The sequence below is a fragment of the Scatophagus argus genome, chromosome 21 (genome assembly GCF_020382885.2).
Source record: "Scatophagus argus isolate fScaArg1 chromosome 21, fScaArg1.pri, whole genome shotgun sequence".
NCBI lineage: Eukaryota > Metazoa > Chordata > Actinopteri > Scatophagidae > Scatophagus > Scatophagus argus.
In genome coordinates, this window is record NC_058513.1 from 6579802 (window position 1) to 6603387 (window position 23586).

The 23586-nt window shown below is 40.5% G+C and overlaps 1 protein-coding gene across 3 annotated transcripts in view; it reads right to left on the reverse strand.

Moving 5' to 3' along the window:
• snx29 (sorting nexin 29) overlaps positions 1 to 23586 on the reverse strand; it is a 113928-nt gene that overhangs the window by 52484 nt on the left and 37858 nt on the right. For all 3 annotated transcript variants that reach the window (XR_006841969.1, XM_046376192.1, XM_046376191.1), the window contains exon 15: positions 1697 to 1803. Coding sequence is in view for 2 of the 3 variants with exons in the window: in XM_046376192.1 (XP_046232148.1) it covers positions 1697 to 1803 (107 nt within the window). In the remaining variant the exon portion in view is untranslated. The remainder of the gene's footprint in view (positions 1 to 1696; positions 1804 to 23586) is intronic.

Consider the following 23586-nt stretch of genomic DNA (forward strand, 5'->3'; position numbering starts at 1 on the left):
TAAGACACTCGCTGATATAAAGAAGCAGCACTAGTTTCACCGCTACGGCCACTTTCACCTTCTGCTATAAAGCTTGTTACATATCAGGGATACGAAAAACATTTGCATTCTGCATGAGAGCCTTAAACATCAGAGTCTGGCTGGCCTGGGACCAGTGGAGAGCCTGCAGTGTGATTGTGTCCCACGCTAGTCCTCCACGCTCACTAAGAGACTGACGGCCAAGCAAATGGACAAATAAATAAGTAAACACCATTAAAAATGCACCACTCATACATGTGCATAAATAAGTGAAACCATAGTTTGGCCAAACACAGGCAGGATTATTTCTTATTAAAGAAATATAAAACTGTGGATTAATTATTCATGTAGATGTCTCCTCCGACACCTCGCTACCCATTAGAATACACAGATGTTGCCTTTATTTTTCTCTGCTGATGTCACTCTTACGGGGAGTGTTTCCTGGCTAATCTAACAGGAAACTCAACACAACTCTCGTCATCTCTCACACAGTTGGCAACATCATGCCTGATGCTAAAGATTAAAGATCCAGTTAAAGATCTTCACCATGCACTGCAATCGATTTTGGGAGGAAAAACTGGCCCAGGGAATAGCTCTTGGTGCTGTTAAGAGTTTTAAATCAATGCAGCTGCAGAAAGTACAATTTTCTCCTTTATTTAGACAGAGTGGCTGGGTGAGAATTTTCCATTCCCCTGCACAGACACCACAAGCCAAAAAAACTTGTTATAAAACATGTTATATCATTCATTAACTTTGCTTGCTAATAGATTAATCCAGGTATTTGCCAAAGAAAAGCTCCTAAAGGCTGTCTAATGTTAAATAAATAATAACCACAAACAATTTAAATTACTGTCAACAAACAAAAGTGTCGGTCCCCGCACTACTTTTTTGCATTATGTGGCAGCAGCTGGGACTTGCACAGGAATGTAAAGGACTGCACTATTCATCCTGAGCAAACAGAGCAGATGCTGTTTGAGGTTCTGTCACTGGCAGATGACACAAAGAGTGAAATGCAGATGAAAAAATCATGTTTACCCTGCACCCTACACTGCGGTAAAACAAACAGATAAACCTTAGACTGAAGAATCAACTTCCTCTTTGGAACAAGGAGCAAGGGGGTTATATGCTTTGAAGGTGTCACACTGAATGTTATAAACATACACTTATTTGCTTTCTTGAAACGGGAAAAGGTCACATGGTTCTGTTCGAAGTAAAAACAATATGCCAAATAGCATCTTAGTTAACACGTTTTGTTTGTTTGTTTGTTATGTTCATGTGCATGGTGCATTCACACAATGTTGATTCTGACGCAATATAAATAAGCATTTCAAACCATCTCCAAATGCACTTTGAATCTTAATTTGGAAAAAAAAAAATATCACATGTCAAGTGTTGCTGTCCAGTGTTTCTACATCCAAAATCTGGATACAGTCTTGGCTATGCCAAAAAATGAACTTGAGCTAGCAGTCTCAACAAGACTGAAGAGTCTTTCCCCAAGTTGCTGCACTGTTTCTTTATATGCTGCAGATAGTATTTTAAAAATGCTAAGCATTCACACCCCTCCAATTTACAATGACTTTTTACGCCTCATCAAACGCTCTCTTGGCACTCAGTATTGTGGCACTTATGTGATGGCTGTCATAACACACAAATAGGCATGAAAAGAAACGATGCCCACCTCTATGAGTTTACGTTCGTAGCTGGCAGCCAGCTCCTCGATGTCACCCATGAACTTATTCTGCGGGGCAGGGGCCTGGTCCTCACTCGACCGCAACATCAACAGCGCTGCAGCAAAAAGAGCAAGAGAGCACAGCTACGCTTACACAAACGCACAGAAACGATGACATGTCAGAAACACACACACTGCAAGGAAAAGGTTTTCTACAACCAATTAAAAACAGTAGGTTTCTGCAAATTGTGCACATCGTGTCAGCCTCTGTAGCGAGCTGTGACACCGGTGGTTTGATGCTTTATTAATTGTGTTTTAAAAGAGGGAGAGGGAGAGAGAGAGAGGGAGGGAGAGAGAGAGAGAGGGAGGGAGAGAGAGAGACAGAGAGAGAGAGAGAGGGAGAGAGAGAGAGAGAGAGAGAGAGAGAGAGAGAGAACAATGCACAGGAAGCAGTGGATCTATATAATATACACATTACCAAGCAGGCATGAATCTCCATTTTATTCAATTGATGGCACACTGAAGGAGATGTGAGTCATGCACATTACAAAAAAACAATCATGCAGGGAGAGGTATACAAACATACCCCCACAGAGAGACACAGACCCTCAAAGAATAAAGCGTGCATGCACACTTCGCTGTATGTGCATGACAAAATTGTGTATCACACACATTTTTCTTGAGAAAACTTCTTTCTCTTCTGTCAAAATGATAAACTCCCGTTCTCTCACCATCGTCTGTTTTACTCCGACTCTCTGCTCAGACAGAGCTTATTGTTTCTTTGCACTACTGCAGCTTGCTAACCAGCTAAAGTCATCACGACGCAGCCAAAAGCGCCGCCTCTGAGCCCATAAGCATCAACTAATCGGGTTCCCTGAGCAAAGAATGACAGAACTTAGAAAAAGTGGGAGCTCTGTATCTTTTTGCAGAAGGGGGTTGGGAGACGGATTCTTTTATCACCTCAGCAAAAGCAAATTAACGCTGTTATTTCACTGTCACCACACACTGCTAACACCAAGACAAACACACTAAGACTAGGAGGAGGGTGAGACAGGGGGGAGAGAGAGTGAAAATAAAGTACAGAGATAGAAATTCAGCGTGTCCAAAGGCTCCACAGAGCTCAAATAAACTTGTGGCGATGGCTCTTCAGGGAGGAGTTTTAGAAACTATATAGCTAGACTGTGATTAGAAAAAAAGTGAAACCCCAGCAAGTGCCTGAAAGTCTAGACACAGTGAGGCAGGAACAGATAAAGAAGCACGCCTTCATAGGGAGAAAAGCTACTGGGAATCTTGTCCAAAGACAAAATATTTCACGCTCAAGCTGATCAATTTGATTTTTTATAAAAATGCACTCAATCTGTCTTTGATATCTGCAACATGTTTCAGATATGTTAGGAAAAGTCAACAAAAAAACATACTGTCACAACACAAGTGACAGTATTTTGATTGGGTATGAAAAGAGCGGCCAAAAAGGCCCAGTCACTTACAACAAAGTATGGAGTGAGGTTCACTGCTTTGTGAAAAACTGCAAACTGAGCAAACAGTCCAACCTTTCTCAAATCAGTTTCACCATCTGCAATCCCTCATATCATTGAAATATTAATAGAGTCTAGAGAAATATCTGTGTGAAAGGAGCAAGGTCGAAAACCAACGGTGAATGTCCTTCGATGAATCAGGTGATACTGCATTAAAAAGCAACATGAGAGGATACTATATGGGCTCAGCAGGAAAACCACTGCTGCTAAACACATTTTATTACATCTTCAAATACAAAGTACAACGCATATATCAACCACATCCAGAAACGCTGCTGACTTCTCTGGACGTGAGCTCACATGAGATGGACTGACGCAAAGTGGAAAAGTGTGCTGTGGTCTGAAGAGTCCACATTTCAAACTGTCCTCCAGGCCAAAGAGGAAAAGGACCATTCAGACTGTTTTTCATGCCCATGGCCTGGGCGACCTGCACGTCTGTGAAGGCACCATTAATGCTGAGAGGCACATACAGATTTTGGAGCAGCATATGCTGCCATCCAGATGATGTCTTCCTCAGTGATGTTCTTGTTTATTCCAGCAAGACAATGAAGACACATTGTGCACATGTTACAACAGCCTGGCTTTGCAGTAAAACACCTGTCTCCTACTGAAAACGTGCTGCACATTATGAACCTCAAAATACAATGCAACACTGTAAACTGTTGGGCACTGAAGTCACATAACGAGCAAGACTGGGAAAGAATTTCACTTGTTTAACAAAGTCCTCAGTTCATGAACACTTACAGAGTGTTGTTTAAAGGACAGCTGATGCAGCACAGTGTAAACATGCCCCGTCAAAACTTTCCTGGAAAGCGTCGCAGGCATCAAATTGAGTCCATACTTACAAAGAAAAAAGTTTGATCAGCTTGAACATTAAATATCTTGATACTATATTCAATGGAAAATAGGTTGAAAAGGCTTTGAAAATCATTGCATTCTCTTTTAATTTTCATTTTAAACAGCATCCCAGGTTTTGATGGATAAAGTCAGCCTGGTTTACGACAGATTCACACACACACACACACACACGAACAGTACACAGTTTGCACTTTCTGGTAAGGCTTTTTGTTTTATGTTTGCATAATACCAGTGTGGTTTCATACTTTACTCACAGGCCACCAGATAATCTTTAATGAAGTAAAGGGGTGTAGATCAAAGAAGATAAACTGAGAGTAAAAATCATGTCCTTTTACCCTTCAAATCATCAACTTTTCCACCCGCTCAATGGAAATCATCCAGCAAAGACGGAGAGAACCATCGTCTCACCTCTCAGGTCTGTGCATCACACTTCAACTCTCCTGTGACTTAGGACGGTGACTACGAAGAGCAGCACGTCAGGTGCGAGTCCAGCCAGAAACATATGCATCTCTCTTTCGTTTCCTGTCATCTATCTACTGGTGCTATGTGATACTAAAGTATTAAATTACTCTATAACACTTTTCATGAAGGTGGTGAAGATGGTCTTTCCTTTGTGAAAGGAAGTTGGTTTTATTTGTATTTAATAATTATGATCTTAAAGAGAGAACAGTTTTCATCTCTTACGTTGGAAGCTCCTCCTTTTTGATTACAGGGACAACAAAACGCCGACAAATTACACACAGAATCTATCAGCCACATTATAAAACAAACAACAGAACCAAGAGCAAACCCCCTCCTAGCTGTAGCTGTAGTCAATAAACTACCTGTAAAGCACTCGATGCAGATGTATACTAAATCAGAGTATAATCAAAGCTGCAGACTGAATATGAAACAGGAGAAACAGAAAGTTGTCGTCTTAATCAAAAACTATTTCTAACTGTCCAATCTAAAGTTAAACTTACCAATCCAGGCATCAAAGAGTCATTTGTGATGTAAAACTGGTGACATTCCAGTAGCAAACCTGCCTCTCTGACCTCTGATCTTTTAAGTCTTCATTAAAACATGTTGCGAGGTGTTCAAATGGCTTTATTTGTCTGAACAACAATTCATATACTGAAAAAGATGAGTTTATTATGGTAAAGGACGAAGGAGACAAAGAGCTGCATCTTTCCACCTTTCCTGCCATTTTTATTTGCTTAGGTAGTTAAACTGTTGTTTCTCATTTTTTCATTTGGTGATAAGCTCATTGATTTATTGCTTCAAGGATTCATTTGGACCTCTTCATAGCACAAAAACTCAGATCACAGTATACAGAGTACGTAGATACAGACCTCAAACTTAAACGACAACATTTTCACATAGTACGACCTAAACTTACTGGATCAGCTTGAAAATTACATGCCCAAACCAGCCCACACAGACATATAGAGGAAGGACACACACAAACACACACACACTGACAGAAATGCATTATCATGGCTCCTGCAAAGGGCCCAGCAGCACAGCAATCCCCAAGCTTATCTTCAGCCCACCAATAGCACTGTACTGTATACCTCAGTCAGCAGCCTAATAGCCTAGAAAGCTATAGTACACACACGCACACACACACAGAATGAAAATACATACATACTGTCAAAAATGCCAAAAGACACACTTCACAGTGAGAAGGGAATCCAAGCGGACACACAAAAGTGGGAACAATGGCATAAAGGTGCTAAACAAACACCTGAAAACACACACACACACACGCACACACAGGAATGCTGACGGTTGCTCTTGCGGTACCAATTTACTGTTTTTTTTTTTTCCCCATTAGGTTGGACTTCTGTTACCTGTCACATTGATAGGCTCTTAATAATAATACACACAGCAGGCACGTGGATGAATGAGACAGACAAACAGAAAGGTAGACAGACAGGCAGATGGACAGAGAGAGAGGGAGAGAGAGAGAGACATGGGGGCGAGTTAGAGAGAGAGAAGGGGGCGCACACAGATGTTCTGTACTCTGGTAAATTGGGTAGACAGCTGGTCTGTAATAACAAAACTAACTGAGCAAAACTCTCCAGCAGCTGTGTGTGTCTGTGCGTGTGTGGCACGCAAAAAAAACATCGAAAATGTCAAGCTACACATGTGCAACTGCTGCAAAAAGAATATCAGATATTATAAAACTGTTTCTTAATGTGTGTATGCGTGTGTGTGTGTGTGTGTGTTGTGCTTCACTGTGCCATTCCCAGAAGAGTGCATCCCCTGGGTTTTCACCTGAGAGTGTGCATCTGTAGAGACACTTCTCTAATGATCACAGTGTGTGCGATACTGAGCCACTTTGCTGGGGAGGTCCGCTGAGAGACGGACACACACAGGCCAGTGGCTTCATCTCCACACCAGGGAGAATTTCCTCCAAACTGGGCTGAATGGTCATGTTTATCCATCCACAAAAAACGGTGGGTAAAACTTTTAGTTTTTGCTTTGGCCACAAATCTTCCAGGGAAGAAAACACCACTTACTTGCTTGGTAAAATAAATCTAGATGAGATTCAGTGAAGAATGAGAGTACAGAAGTTTGAGAAATACCTGAGATCATGTGCAACACCTTCTGTCCTAAAACCCACGCGTCATGTTTGCATACTCGCAAACAAGTTTCATTTGTTATTTTGAAAAATTTTCCTTCTCATTTCAAGTGAGGCGAGAAATGATTTGACCACATTATTCACTAAACTTGAACTCAGATACGTCTGATTTCTCGGATGGCGGGTGATAACAGCGCCGGTGCCTGCTGTTGAGAAAGCAGGGCAGAGGCTGACATGCTTGACTAACGCAGCTCTGTCCATTAGCAGTAAGGAGACGTGGCTCTGCAATCGGCGACCCCCGAGCACGCAGCAGGCTGGAGAACAAACAAAACATCCATCCAGCCGGAGCCTTGCCTGCTAAATAAAACATGTGCGGGCCTTCCTCCACAACAGGACTAATGTGCAATCAAGTGGAGCGTCCCTTGTAATGCCGTAACAGCACAAACCCGCGGCACTCACACCACTGTGAAATTGGGGCTCTTCTGAATCTCGTCTTCCGTATCTTATCTCCTTATGAGCTTGGCTCCATCCCTCCCAGCTCCTGCTTCCCATCGTTTGTTCTTTCTGTTCTTTGTTGCCCCTAACTTTCTCTCAACTATTTTTTTTCACTTAAAAAACATGTCCTTGTTTTTGTTGGGGCTTCTTTTCTGTGAAGTATTGATTTGGTTTCTTTTTTTTTTTTTTTTTGCTTGACTTTGTTGTGTCTTTCTTCCAAACTCTTGTATTCCCCTTCTTATCTTCGCTTATGCAACCTTCATTCATCCTTTTCCTTCACACCTACTTTGAACTCTTCCTCACTTCTTACCCATTCATCTTCCTCCTCATTGTCTTCCTCTCATCTCCCCTTTAATTTCTTTTTTCTGCCTTATCAATCATTCATTGCCATTCAATATAACTTGGCAGCGTACTGTGCTGTGCTGTAACAGCTTTCCCATGCCGCTAATCACGTATGTAATGAAGGACAGCCACCTTCAATCATGCATATCAATGAAAACGTGCATAAAAAGACACGCTTGCACACCTGCGCACACACAGACACACAGCAGCACACAAAGCGAGGGCTGCAGCACATGCAGACGGACGTCAAAGCAGTTTCTGGTTCAAGGTTTTTCATTCTAAAACTACAAGATCAAAAATCAGAAGAAAGAAAATGTCTGTGTCTTGCTACACTAACAATAGCAAGCAATCCCTCTGCTCTCTCTAGCACGCACACACACACACAAAGTTGAGTTAATTACGCAGTCAGGCCATACATTGTTGATGGGCTGGCTAGGGAGCAGGCAGGCGGCTGACTGAGTTAATTAACGAGTGCTAATCAAAAGCAATCTTCTTTCATTTTCTAATCGTTCATAGTTCATTTCGCGCGTTCCCCCTCCTTCAGATAACTGAGGCCTTTGTGTCTCAGTCCATGTACCGTATGTGTGTGAAAGAAAAGAGAGATCAGGCCAGCTCACTGCTTTTTTAATTTGGACACACGTGAGACAGAAGGTGTAAAGATCTCGGATCACACATGTATACACAAAAACACACAGTAACTAATCCACACTTGCCTTTAGCTTTCAGCTTAGTTGTCTGAGGTGGGATGAAAGATGCTGCTGCACACAACAGCATCTTGTGGTTTGAATGCCAGCATGTATACCAAAATGTCCTGCTGCATCTCAATCTGAAAATATCAAAACTTCCTCTGAATCAACTAGCAAATTAAATATGTATGATTGGGATTATCAGGTTAGTATAAAACCCTGCACTATATTCACGTTCACGTTGTTCTACAAACAGTAAAGAAAAAAAACAAGATCTGTATGTATCAAAATATATCTCTAGTACAACACACACACACACGCACACACACACACCATGTGGCTGTTTGTGAGCATGCTCTACTTTCATTTCAAGAGTGCTCTTTGAGCTTTTTCGCTCTGTTCTGGGAAGTGTCCGCAATAGCTCCAATCAGAGCAAACCACTGCCCATCCACCATCTATCACGACTAAACCACAGCCCTTTGCTCAGCCAGCTTCCAGCCCTGCATCACACAAAAAGGTGAAAAACGGTTGAAAGTACATTTCTTCCACCCCAGAAAATCCTTTTTGCACACCACACACCAGGTCAAATTATTTCCCAGCTTTTTGAATAGAAATCTGAAAGCAATTTCATCTCCCTGGAAATGGAAAAGGGACAAAATATGACGTTTTAGCTTGATTGTACTTTTTGATTGTACACTGACCTGCTCCCTTAACACAATGTCTCATTAGAACCAGAGCATCAGCTGAGTAACAAGGATACAAAATGTACGTGTAATATCAGATGGCAGATGGTAAGGAATACTATTTACCAGCCATTCATAGTAACAAGCTGAGATGTTGCAGGCCTGATAACAGCATCAGAAAACAGCCAAGACTCTTTCAGAACATTTGTAATGAAAGGGAACATTAAGGGTGTGTTGCTGAGCTTTCATTCTCACTTTTACACACAAATAACAATATTCTACATCACTCATATATTAATGGTTTTTTCCACTATCACTGACTCAATTACTTAGCTATGAATATTATTAGATCAACAAAGTAAAAAAAAACAAAACTGCACACTGTGAAACTGGTTGAACCAACACAGAATTGTCATCCAGCCATTTACAGCTCCTCAGCACCAAAGACGGACAAAAATAAGCAGCTAGCTGGTGAACACAGTGGAGCCTTCAGCTAAGAGCCAGCAATCTCTATAAGCTGGTGGACATGAAACCAGACCTTTCAAAGAGTCAGAGTCGCCAAGACATTTTTTGATTCTCATTTGGCCTAAAGGTGCAGAAAGCAACAATATACTGACAAACAGCACAATATTGTAATAACATATTTAAAAAGCATCAGTCTTAAGTGGATTGCTAAGACCTCTGGCATCAAAAACTAATTTTCAAGCTCCTTATTAAACCATGGGTTTGTAACTGCTACAACATCAGCCTGGTTTTTGATTGTGCTACTGATGGACATTATGGCTCCAGAAGGAAAACAGAAAGCAGCTCACAGGTGAACAAGAAGCTAAAATGTGAAACGGTGACGGTGAGTTTATTTCTTCTTATCAAGTGACAGTAGTGCTCTATGTCAGAATAAATTAATTAATTAATTGTGTGCATACGATCTTCAAGAAAATGATACTGTTAATGGCTTTGTGACAGCAACAAGGAACTCTCCTTCTTGAGTTTTAGAACCATATTACCTCTCCTTGAACACCTCCTCCAAGTACTGAAGGTCACACAAAAAGACAAATTTCTACTTCAGAGGGTCAATAGAGAATCAGTAAATAAGCTTGTTTCATGTTCCCAACAAAAGAAAAAAAACATACACCTCCGATTGCTGTTACTGTAATGACTCAATTTAGCTACAGGATCAATAAAGATCATTTTACCCTCTTAAAAGGAACATAAAATCTGATTATGTTACACTTGCACTATGTGTTCAGGTCACTATGACCTGAACAAGATGCCACCTTCAACGGTCGTTTTTTAACAGGATTTTTTTTTTTTTTTTTTTTGGCTTCATTAGAAAAAACTGCATGTATCTAAATAGATCTGTAAATGGATGGCTTAGATCTTCAAACATATGTTTGAAGCATATGAACACAAAGTTTCTAACCTCCTGCTGTCAACGACTATGCCCTATCTTAGCTTATCCTGTTTACCCTCACTACAATATGTTCCCTGGTTGTAATTACTTGTTTTATCTACAAGTCTCCATTTTTCTCTGTTCTCGTCTTCTATTCTCCACTTCTGCAATGACCCAGTTTCCCCACAGGGATTATTAAAGTTTCATTTTATCATCTGCTCTAATCTGAAGTACTCAGCCTTTGTTTAGCCTTCACACCTCTGAGCATTACATGAACGCTCACCAGGGTTACAGAGCACAGCTGCATGCAAGCAGATTGCAATACTATGCGGCGAAAATGATGCGATGGGAAGGGATGTGGTTCGTGTAGGGGGAGGGGCACGTGATCAATATTTGGATATGTGGAGTAAAATGATTTAATTAATGTTTATAGCACACGTTGAGGGATGTAAAGTGCTCATAAATTACCATAATCTAAGTGACAACAAAAAGTGGATTATAATGAGCGTGTGTCACTATCAGTATCAGTGTACATGAGGAGAAAAGACACACACATGCACACAGAATCCAAAACCACACAACGTACTTCTCCAACCCTGCTGTGCAAAATCTCATTTCACAAAATTAAACCTGTGGAAAAGAGTTTTCTTCATTCAGTGGATATTTAGCACTTTGATTGTCTTAGGTCTCTGCAGGGGAAGACTCTAAAAACTCTAAACTCAGAAAAATAGACCATTTTGCTATGGTGGTCCAAACTTTTTAGCATATTTGTAATAAAGAAATGTCTTCTTTCTGCTAACTTAAGCCTCAAACTAATACTGTCTTACAGCAGTTATCTCAGACACAGAAATTACATATATTACCGTTTACTGCATAATTACAATTCCATCAACACACCCTTGAAAACAAAAAAAAATACCTAAAACTTGCCAGATTACTCATGCCTCCAAGAATCCACCACGCGTCACGATATGATTGTACTTCTAAGAAAAAAAAAGACTCAGGAGAAAAGAAAGACTGTGGGGGGTGTTGTAATTGAATTTAGGAGTTTTATAAGTGTCCACCTTGAGCACAGCATGCCCAGCTCTATTCATCTATCTATAACCACTTATCCTTTGGAGAGTCGCAGGGGGCTCGTGCTGATTTCAGCTGACTTCAGGCGAGAGGCGGGGTAGTCCCAGGACGGGTCTCCACTTGATCACAGGGTTGAGAAACCGAGACAAAAAAAAGTTCACGCTTATGTTCACAGCAAGTAAGATTTAGACTGTGGGAGGAAGGCAGAGTACCTGGAGAAAAGCCACGCAGATGTGCAAACCCTAAACAAACATAACATAGAAAGGGCCCACCCGGCTGGCGAGCTCCAACCCAGAACCTTACGGCTGTGAGGCGATCGAGCTCACCACTGCACTGTGGTGCCGTCCCAGCTCTGTTCAACAAACATCATCTCTCATCCTGTTACACTAAAGTGGAGGTTCTGTTCAAACTCTTGGCTATGAGCATCAGTTTATTATTAATTACTGACCTGACAGTGCTTTCACACAAAACCTTTTGTCAGTCTATTTTGAAAAGTACACTGAAGGACGAGACAGAAACATGTGTGAGCAGGTGTCTGTGTCCACTAATGTGTGTGTGTGTGTGTGTGTGTGTGTGTGTGCTGAGCAGCAGAAAGAGGAAAACCTAATTAATCCTGTGATCAAAGCAATTATTAGGAGAAAAAAAAGAAAACTGTGACCCAAAAATGTCTCAGCTGGAAAGCATCACAGCTCAATCTGCTGCAACCTATTAAAAGTGTTATCGCAGAGGCTTGAACACTCATGCATGACAAAATTCGCACATTTACAGAATCAATCACATGCAAAATGTGAACTGGATCACTAAGAACAATACATACATACACTGTGCTCACCCATTTGCTTACAAAGGGGCTTACGAACACACAAAGCCACTCAAATAAAGCAGAATTTATATTTAATCATGCATGAAATAGTGTATATGTCTGCATGTACACACGTACACCTGCATAGCCTCTCTTATATCTTATATTCCAGGTCTAGACAGCACAGGAACAACTTGTACCAAACTAAAGAAATTGCACAGAGAATTGCAGTATTATACCATAACTGCAGGTCTTCATCCTGTAAAACCTGCAGCTGAGTTCAGTTTTCTTTGCAGATTTTATTATTTATAAAAAGACCTTTACTTTACTTCCCCTGGACTGGTGAGGAGGACTGAAACCTCACTTTCTTTATTTTAACTTTCAATAAAGATTCATTGCCCTATGATGTTCTGAACACTGTGTCAGAGGCCTGTCTATCCAGCTGAATTAATATTCTGAATATCTGCCAATTTATGTAAGAAAATGTAAAATCTCAGACACTGATTATTGGCACAAAAGCTCCCATGTGCTGGCTCGGCTTTTTGGCACAGGTACAGACTGAAAACCCCGAAGACCGAATCCATACCAGGTTTTACTCCCTGTGTATTTCCTCTCGGTTCAGGCTGAGTCTTTAATTGATATTTTGATTGGCTGCAACAGAACTCAAAAAGGGCCTGAGAAATACACTATATAGACAAAAGTATTGGCATAGGGCCGTAACTCAGTGGTTGGGCTCGGCCCCTTACTTTGCGTGAAGGGAAATAAAGCAGACCAAGACATTTTGGTGTAATGGCCAAGTGGCCCAATACTTTTGTCTATATGGTGTACATCAGGGGCATTATTAGTCAGGTGATCAAAACACTGTAAATTACTGAACTTCATCATAGCGTATCAGAGGCAATGCTTGTCAGTTTAAATAGTTTGTTTCTACTGCCTGTTATTTTCCAGTGGCACTGTTGAGGTGCAAGTCAACATGGGCTGCCATGTCTCAGTGCTTCACTAACCTCCACTGAGCTATTTCCTAGCATTGCTGCATGTTGACAAGCTAAAACAATCAGGGGTTTGATCAAATTCACAGAAAGGAGAGAGCTGGCCAACCTTCACAAACAGGTATCGGTCCCTAGCCACGGCCAACCTGTCCATTATCTGTTCCCATGGCAACACAAGTTTCTTATTTCTCGTCCCTTATAGTAGTGCATTGCACACTGTGAGAAATCTTTATGTACATAGCATACAATCAGACCCAGTGATGTCCTGACATCATTTAATCTTTATTCGCTCTCCAGATCAGAGAGTGCTCCTGCTTCCTAACATGATAGAGCCAAAACATCCCAGTGAGTACCTTTAATTTGCAGGAAAAGACGAGTGCCTTTTTCAGAATTATAGACCAGGCCTCACACACAGACAGGCACGCAAACAGAAGTGTTCTTCAGAGGAGAGAGGAGTTACAAACTTATTCATACACTTCACTTGAAGCTTATAAAGTTTAGATTAATCTATGTCTGTCAATCTGGATCTCTCTGAGGTCTGACAGGAGACAAAGGCAGACGTCTGCACAACAACACTTTCAACAGAAGTCTAACACATACGGTTTGTGAGAACAAGCCTGATAAAGTTTACTTGAAAATTCTCTGTAGCATCTTCAAAAAAGTGCTGCAAGTGGATTTTCCCTTTGCTCTTCAGTGCAATTTTGAAAGAACTAAATCTGAATGCTGCAATGAGTGACCGGACAGACACGGGTCAAAGAAAATGTAGCCCTAGAATAAACTATGTTTTCGTGTGTGTGTTTTCAAATGCACAATATGTAACTTCTGTCACTAGGGGTCTCAGTCAAAAACAAGACAAAAGATATGGGCAGCACAGGATCATGGGAGTTGCATCTTTCTTTTTTAAACAACCACCATTGTATCTGAAATGAGGCAAAAATGCTCACAGACAAGGTAATGTTTAAAGGTTTTATCCTATTTAATTCATGGACTTCTTGCCTCACGCCCAGACACGTTGCAGCAACACTGATCATTGTGAGGAACATTTGGAATAATGTAAGTACACAACTCAGCTTAATACAAAACAGAGGTCTATTCGTTATATATAAAAGCTGATGTTCGAGTTATGGCCAGCAAGAACAACTTTTATTTGAACAGAAATACCAGTTTCATTCACATATTGATCCAAATGTGTCCTGGTTTCTGTTTCTGTATTTTTCAAATGCTGATAACATATCAACACTGAAACATAACACTTAAGCATATAGACATTTCACATTCATGGCCTACTGAAAAAAGCTAGGCTGGAAGACTCTAATGTGAAAGATCTTCTGGAAGCGTTGAGCAGTAGCAATTAGCACCGTGGAAATATACTTTATACTGAATTAATCAAGAAAACATGTAAAGTGGACAAGTACACATGGAGATAGCCAGAGAGTTGACATTAATTGGGAACCATGGGAAATTAAGAATAAAACCTTGTCTGTAATATAAGCCAAATACAGTCCTGGTTCTCTTTGCCAGAGAGGCAAATAAAGGCTGTGGCCACAATGAGAATTTTCATCATATAAAATCAGGATTCAGTCTTAACTGTATCAGACAAACCATAATCAGACATTTGTGTCCCAGGGACATTCAAAGAGCTAACTTTATGACTGTCAGGACCACGGTGATCCACATTATCACCCAGTGTCCCAATCCACTGCTTTCCTCCCCTCACACCCCCACCCCCACCACACGGTGCAGTAGCTTTGCTAATTGACTGCCATTTTAGAAAGTCAAACTAATTGCTTTTTGGTTATTGTGTTAATAGTCTCTGTGCTCTTAAAGGGCACCAGCGCTGCCAACATCAAATTCAATGACAGAGACCATTTGTTTGCTGCAGCTCTCGCTGTTTGGAGCCACCTATTGATCAACCACCACTTAGCACTGATAACCAGCAAGGTTAAAGGGGTCAAATTATTAACAGCTAGATCAGAGGTTAGGTAAAACCTCTAAGTCTCAATCAGATTAGAGGTACAGGAGGATGTGTAAGACTTTTTGAAACAGCCTAAAAGATTTGACTAGGGATAACTGGCCTTATAGACAAAACAGTAAACTATGGGTGGAAAAAGTTGATGAGAGTCAATCTAAGCTCTTAGAGCAATGAAACGCCATGCAGGAATAGACTTAACGCATGGGGAAGGAAAGCTTTAATATGTGGTTTATGAAAAAATGAGCTGTCAGTGCTCCGTCATCATTCCCTTGTGAAATAAAAGTTAACATACTTACAGGATGAAAAAAGAGTGACGAGTTCAATTCTCAGTAAAAGCGTATATTTTTTTCAGATGAAAATGGATATAAAATGAAATGTAAAAGCACATGCCCTACATCACTGTAGCAGAAAGAAATGTAGCTACACAACCAGAAAGCATCTAGACCTGACATTTACAGGTGTATAATGGCTCGCTGCACACTTAAAAGGCAACATGAAGCCAAAGTAACAAATGAGCATGTCTAGCCATCCTGCTTGCCATGGATCGCTGCCCAAACATACATTGAGGCAACAGTGCCTACTGTGATTCGACTATTGCCAGTCTGACAGAAAATACAATGAAACTGCACTTGTGAGACGACGAAATGTTGGTGGAAAATAATGAATAACGGAGCAGAGACTGAAATGACTGGCAGACACAAGTGACATTATATCAGATGACAAACCTATCTAGAAACCTATCTAGCCAAACGGCATTGTTAATAATGCTAAAATCGGTTGATTAACTGATTAGTAGATCAGTGAAAATAAATCTGTGCTATTTTAATAATTGATTAATCCCTTGAGTCATTTATCAAGTAAAACAGCTCCGTAAGGCTAAGCTACTACCGTCAATCTTCCTCTAGAGCCCAATTTGATTTTTATTCCTTGTCATTTTTATTACACGGATAAGGATTGCAAGTAAAATAGAACATCGGGCTAGTAAATCAAGCAACTCACTCGCCCAATCAGACAAGTGGCAAAAAAGAAATAAACATGATTTTTTTTCCTGATAATGACAGGAGTTAAGGAGTGAAAGATGTTGTTTCTTTCTCATCTCTATTGAAAGCTGCAAAAGTTTTAAGTTCTAATATAAAAACTGACATCCAAATAAAGGAAACAGACTGGGGTACATCCTCTAAGACCAACAAACGTCAGTACTAAATTCATCACAATCCAGTTGTCTTGACCGAAGTGGTGGGTCGACTGACCAACACCCCAACATACTACAGTGCTTAAAAAACACAACAAACCTTTACATCTGCTTTTGTTCACTGAATACCCTTATTTATTTTGACACTTTTTTTGTTGATTATCGGTCAGGCAGTAAGTATAAGACTGTAAGTAAGAATACCAAGATCACTAAATAATTTATATGTTCGTGAAAAAGCTAAAGTGAAAAATGAACCTGATGAGAGTAACTTAATACAAGCTGACATTTCACCTTTGATCACACCCATTAGTGGTCTCACAGTGTACAGAGTGCACTGCTTTCTCAATACAGGAATATAAGTACATAAACCTAAGATCAGAACAATATTTTCACTTGGTGTTAAGGTGCTCTTTCATGAAGACAGTTCAGGTGCAATGAAGTGATTTTATTTCCCAGTACAAAAAGGGGATCTTTAATCATTTGGCTTGGGACGAACATGACAAAACTAATTTCCCTGTTATGTCTTTCACTATCTTTCCTGCTGAGCAACTCTGACTCTCTTCATTTCCATTTGTAGTTAACAAAGAATGCTTTTTCATTTTGTGTTGAAAAATATTTTTCTCTCTGTTCTAATACAATGGAGCCAGGCTCCAAACTAATCAAACCCATTAGCACAAAATGGAGAATACCCTGTTGAGGCCAAAGGAGGCTGCCAATCTTCTCAGTGATTGTCTCGTTTGTTGAGAGTAGTTATTCTAATGTCTCAAAATTAATATGTTAATGATCTGTTGATGTGTATGCACTGCATGAAGTACTTTTAATGAGGATTTGGCCCAGGTGTCTTGGGAGTGTTTATTAAAAGAGAAGACTACGTGTTCTTGTCGGTGTTTCAGATAAGGGAAGTGAGATACTGAGTGTTTGAGATTGTGCCCTGTGCTATGGTTTTGTATGCCTAGGGGGAGATTGGTACCAGCGTGGCAGAATGAGCATTAAGAATTGATGTTCCCATCTGGAGGAGAGGAGAGGAGAGAAGAGGAGAGGAGAGGATGAGTTTTTCCTACCTTTTTCAAGAGTTGATAAGAACAGTCCTTTCATTTAGTATCAAATGAAATGTGTTCAGTCCCTAACACTAACTTAAAAAGAAGAAGAAGACAGAGGGTAAGAGAGAGGGAAAACAGTGCTGCTGCAACCTATTAGCAAGTGTAATTTAGACATTTCCTATTTTAGAGTTGAGGGAAAGCCAGGGGGTGGTAGCAGAGGAAGGCTACTGAGAATGACAGAGAGAAAGAGAGAAAGAGAGCGAGAGAGAAATGAAATACAGAGACTTAGACCAAGAGTGCGAGATAATGAGAAATGGTGGACAGAGAGTGAGAGACAGAAAAAGAGAAAATATAGAGGTTGGCATCAGGATCAGCAGAGGGCTTTGATTCTGATGCTATCAGTGGGTTATTATGAGCATAAAGGGAAAGCCGGTGTCATGAAACTATACCACATACACACACACACGCTAAAAAAAATCAGTCTGAAAAAAAGAGAGGGCCAGGAACCTCAATCAGAATAACAATTAGAACACATACAGACTTGGTAAAGAATCACAAGCACAAGATGCACGCACATCTGATCTGTATTCCTTGATAACATCCTCATCAAAAAGTTGCCAGACATAAGACTTCTATGCTTAAATTTAAATTTAATGTTAAAAAAAAGACAATTTTGAGTTACAGATAGTTTGAACTGTCTGCTAAGCATCACCTCAACCCATTTCAATCACTGAACTTGTCTTCTGAACCGTGTTTGACATGTTATTATAATAATAACAAGAAGAATAATCGCTTTATTGACAGTATATATATATATATATGTACATACACACACTGAATTTGTCTTCTGCATTTGACTCATGAACACACACATGCAACGCCCAGCAAATTACATGCAGTGAAACACAGAGGAGCAGTGGGTTGTAACTATCAAGCACCCGGGGAGCAAATTAAGGGGGTTAAGTGTCTTGCTCAAGAGCACCTCAGCTGGCTAATGGAGGGGGGGGGGGCATTTCTCCACCACACCCAAATTTGTCCTGCCCGTTCAGTGAGGGAATCAAACCGCCAACCTTCTGATCACAAGCCGCTTCTCCAACCTCTAGACTGAACAACTCAAACACAAAGACACAAATATCGTCAGTCCAAGTAACATAAATAAACACATGTGAATAACGCAAGGTGAACATTTGTTTCCCTCTATGTGTGAACACCACTAGCCTATTAGCCTGCCTGGTAGCTTTGAGCTAGGTGGGCAAGTTTCAATAACCTGCTCACCTCGGCTCCCATTTTGGTTGGGCGAAGTCAGGCAAAGCCAGAATACAGGATACACTGCAAATCAGCCCTTCTAAAGGGAGTCAAGAATGCTGATATCTATCTGAAGTCCGACTCTTAGTTGGAGCAAGTCAAAGTCACAAAAAAAGTAAATGAAAACAAAATCAATGCAATGAATCAATATTTATCCTTTTTGTCCTAACTTCTGAATATAAACTTTACTGAAAGGCGTCACTATCTTCATCAATATCATCATAATCATCCAGTTGCATCCTGTTCCTGCCCGTCGAGTCTATCAGTGCTTTTACAGCACACACAATGAAGACATCCCTCCATTAAAACAAGTCCAAACGCTGCTCTTACTCCTCGTGGTGTTGATCCATAATGGATGAGGGGAATGACACACACCACTGGCCTCATATGAGCCTCCGGAACAAAAGCCAGCTTTAATTGAGGGACCCAAGTAAAAGGACCAAAGAGGAGCTGGCAGAAGAAAGAGGTGGCAAATCCGCAGCCGATGGGGTGAGAGCATATGTCGATGGTGCTCGTTAATGTACGACCCTTCTGCTTCCACTGCTGCCTCATCAACAGGTTCAGATCACTTCATCCCACGACTTGGCAAAAGAGTGGTGATTAAAAGGAAAAGGACAGAATGTTACAGGTTTCTTTTCCCTTTGTCCTCCCTTCCCACTTCTTCTCATTCGTCAAATCCCTTGTCAAATCAATGATCTGCTCTACTGTTTCTCGCAGAGCAAGGTCAGGCCACGACAGAGCGGAGCAAGATGTCTTTCCAAACTATTTAGCAGCGTACATCTCATTTCCTTGCAGGCCATTATGGTAAATCTACATTACGGAGGCCTGTCAGTGGCTGTCTGCCTGCCTCTCCTCGCAACATTACAGACCAGCAGAGACACAGACGCCATACTGGTGACTCATGGACACACTGCCATCTACGGGTAAAAGATACAGACCTGGAGAGAGCTGCTGCATCGACAGTACAAAAGAGCTTATCACACTAATAGAACGTCACAGCTTCTGTTCAAAACCATCATGTCCATTAACGTCCATAAAGGTCACACTGGAATTAAATATGAAGTCTGAGTGTTTTGTGTCTATGCAGAAAAACACAACGCAGTAGATGTTATCAACACTACGCAGAGAAAATAGTTCATTTTGCCACAAGTGTTTTCCAAACATGAAAGTGGCATCCAAATGAGAAGTGTTAGTGCTGCACTTCATTATTAACTGAAGACAGTGGATTAGAGATTCTGCACGTCTCTTCTCTGTGGAGGATTTTTCTTAGCCTAATTTATCTGCTGTTGCAAGGAAACAACAAAATCTGCTGCGACACTGTGCCATTAAAGTGAAAACTTAAAATCACAACTAAAGGAATAATCCATCCGATAATCCAAAACCATGCTAAGTTAATGTGACATCATAACAAGATATGACCTGTTCATCACTGGCTTCTCCTTGGTCGGGACTGATGGCCAATAGTTTGCTTTGATGATCTGCCTCTACATTTGCCTTTCCTGTTAAACTCATTATGCAGCATACATATGGTGTTGTTCCACAACTTGTTCCAGATCCTGATTGCTGCATCTTGGAGACATCATTGCCAAGCTACCCTCACTGCAGTCTGTTCTGCCTCATAAACAGAGTTATTTAGTTAGTTCAGTGCCTTATGTCTCTGTTAAGTTTAATTAATTTTCCTTGCCCATTCTGGCAGGAGGTTTTTTGTGTTTGTGTTGACTTGAGCAAATAAAAGTTCTCAATTACACATGTGGGCTTTTCATGCATTTGGGTCCTTGTCAAACCTGGCGCACACATTCTCCACAATGCACTTCAATCAGAGAGTTTTTGGCCTACAATCAAGGACAATGTAGCCTTGAGCTGCTTGCCTCAAGCAGAGATGACAAGTGTGGTGTACAGTTCACTTCTTTCTAATTTCTGACTCGTGGCATCATTTGAGCACATTTGTAAGACTTCACACAGCTCCCCCTGAGGCCACAAAAGGTTGAATATATCTTTTTTCCCTAACAATACCCCAAAAACCTATAAATAGATTTTGATGTGTAAAATGAGCAGAGTTTAAGCAAAACTAGAATTTTGATGCTTGAAGTTCCCGTGGCTCAAAGAGCAAAAGCATCTATTCATAGAGATGAACTTTTACCACAAGTACTGCCAAAGAGGCTGAGACGCCTGCGTCTCTCCACATACCTGCCCTCAGCACTGGGAAATGTTACATTTTGAACCAAAAGCATAATTAGAGAAGAGAAAATTTCAACATCATACATATATCATATACATTCATATTACACCACATATAATATATTCTTATCTATCTTATCTATCACATTTCTGTTGTTAAAGTTGATTATCCCGGTAGTGATACAATTACAAACTCAGATAACCAGATGATTCTGTTTGACAGATAAAGCTACTGATCACATATGATGCATGAGAGTGAAACAAATGAAATAAGTAAATCATTAAATAACTACAAAAAGAGCTCTTCGAGTGAGTTAAACATTACATCCTATCAAACAGGCCGGACAGAATCTTAAGAATATGCATCTTTCCTTTTATCAAGCAGCTGCCATTCACAGTGAACCCCAGCATACGACACCTCAACAGCACAAGTTCAAGAACCTCAACTTCCCGAGTTCCTAAACAAACACTACCAACTGCATACGTTATTTAATCAATACGAGAGCCAATTATGCAGGAGATGAGGGTGCTATTACACACTGAAGATCAGACATAGCTAATCACTGAGGGTGACAACATGTTACAATCAGGACCACCTGCTCGTCGCACGTTGCTCTCGAAAACAACTAAGCCGTGCTAGATTTTGTTTTTGTAAACTCTTCAACTTCACCTTGTGGGCCTGTCAGGAGCCTGGCTAATTCATAACCACAAATGGGCTCAGTGTACTGTGGCTAATAAGTTTCGACATCAAAACTTGTCCAACTTTATTAAGTGGCCTTTAATCATGCTAACTTATCCACAGACGTCCAAGCTTCCTCTTTGTCGAGCCTAATCAGCAGAGTAGTGCGGCAGAAAACACCAGGGAGAGACAAAGCATGCAAGCAGTCGAAACAGTGGAATGACCAAAGCTGCCGTGTTGATGCAAAGGGATCTGCATTATGCTTATGATTTATACAACACACAAAAACATCAGATCATCTGTCCTGTCCCTGGCATATGCAAAACATACACACAATCATTAAGCAGTGAACTTCCAGGAAGCAGTCTACAACTTCTCTGATGTCAATAGCTTCCCCCAAAACATCCTGACACTTCGTTCCATATTTATAATTGCACAACGAGGAAAAAACTGAGGAAAAAAAACAGCACTTCAGAAGCTTTTCACACATGCAGACGATGAAAGGGACATGGAGAGCAGCAAAAACACTCCAAAGTGTACTTCTGTGTTTCTTTCTCTTTCGCCATCTACCTCCATTATTGTCTCTCTGACAACGGCTCAGAAATGGCAGCAGCTCCGAAATACAGGCTGTTATTAGCTGCTATAGCTGCTTTCTACGGGTGGTCAAAGGTCCAGGAGATGATCAAATATACATACAGGTTCTTATTTATATCTTCACATTCACTCAGAATTAGCGTGGATTATTAATGCAACAGGATCGGCGGTGTGGAAGAGAATAAACGTGAGAGAGCAGAGATGAGATACGGGGGGACAGCAAAGGAGAAAAGAGGCAGCGGAACAAAATGTAAAGGAAAGAAAATGCATGTGAGTGAAGAAAAAAGGCATGAGAGAGAAAGGGATTGCATGAGGATTGTGTGCCAGTATTAAATATTTCAATCACAGATTGGGTGCTATGAAAATGCTTTTGATCCAGACTCCAAAGTGCTTTTACAAAACAAGCATTTCTTTGAGTTGGCTGAAGCACAGTGGGATTCACCAAGGGAGAAAGTCCAATAAATGCTCTGAAGACAAGAAAAAAAAAAAAAAACTTTTTCCCATGAAGTGGATTCCCTCCAAGTGAGTTATCCTCTCAGTGTTGTAGAAAGCTATTTTTTTTATTCTTCAGGAGTTGTTTTCATTGCAAGATAAAAGATGCCATGGATTTTGCATGTATATTAAATGGTGGGAACATGTTAATTTTGAGGACTCAATTTCAGTGTGAGAGAGATTTCCAATTTAAGAAAGAAAACGGTTGCAGGAGGCTCACAGAGGATGACACCATAATGAAGGTTTTGCTAGTGAATTCAGTCAGCATCACACATTAATGAACCTAACATGTTGAGATCTGATGGCATAATAAATTGTGAAAGCCTGTTATACAAAGAACTAAGACAGGCTAAAGGAAAGCGTTTATTGTCATTATGGCGTAAAACTTTTACTGGGCACTCAACATAATTTGTAAAGGGGATTTCCTGTATCATTACTTCAGAGTCTTTGGAGGTAATTACAGCCAATAAGCACAAAAATACCCATATTTGCAATGCAGTTATAAAGCTGAATCGGATTTGTTTGCATCTGTATGCATGTAAATGACAACACAGATGACGTAAGATGAGAGCAAGACGTGGATGTAAAATCTGTAATTCAGTATTGAATATGAGAACTCAAAAATATGCAGACTTGATTGTCATGCTAAAAACAAACCGTGGATCAAGTTAATCTCAAAACCCCCCATCTCTAATCCTACTGATCTGAACTAATATCGTAATCAGACTTGAGCCAAGACAAAAATCCTATTTATCACAGTCACATTCACAGGACTCGAGTAAACTCAATACAGAATCCATTCAGATCCATGAACTGATTACAGCAGCTATTCACTTTGCAAAGATTTCACTTTAACAGAAAATGCACTCAGACAAAACCACAGCAACTTTCTCTTTCACTATTTGGTTGGTGAACATTCTTTGCTGCAGGTGAGCAGATAATCTGAACTTAAAATATATCGATTGCGTTCCCAGCTAGATTTTATTCATTTCTCACCAATTAAAATTTGCTTACCCTTGATGCATGT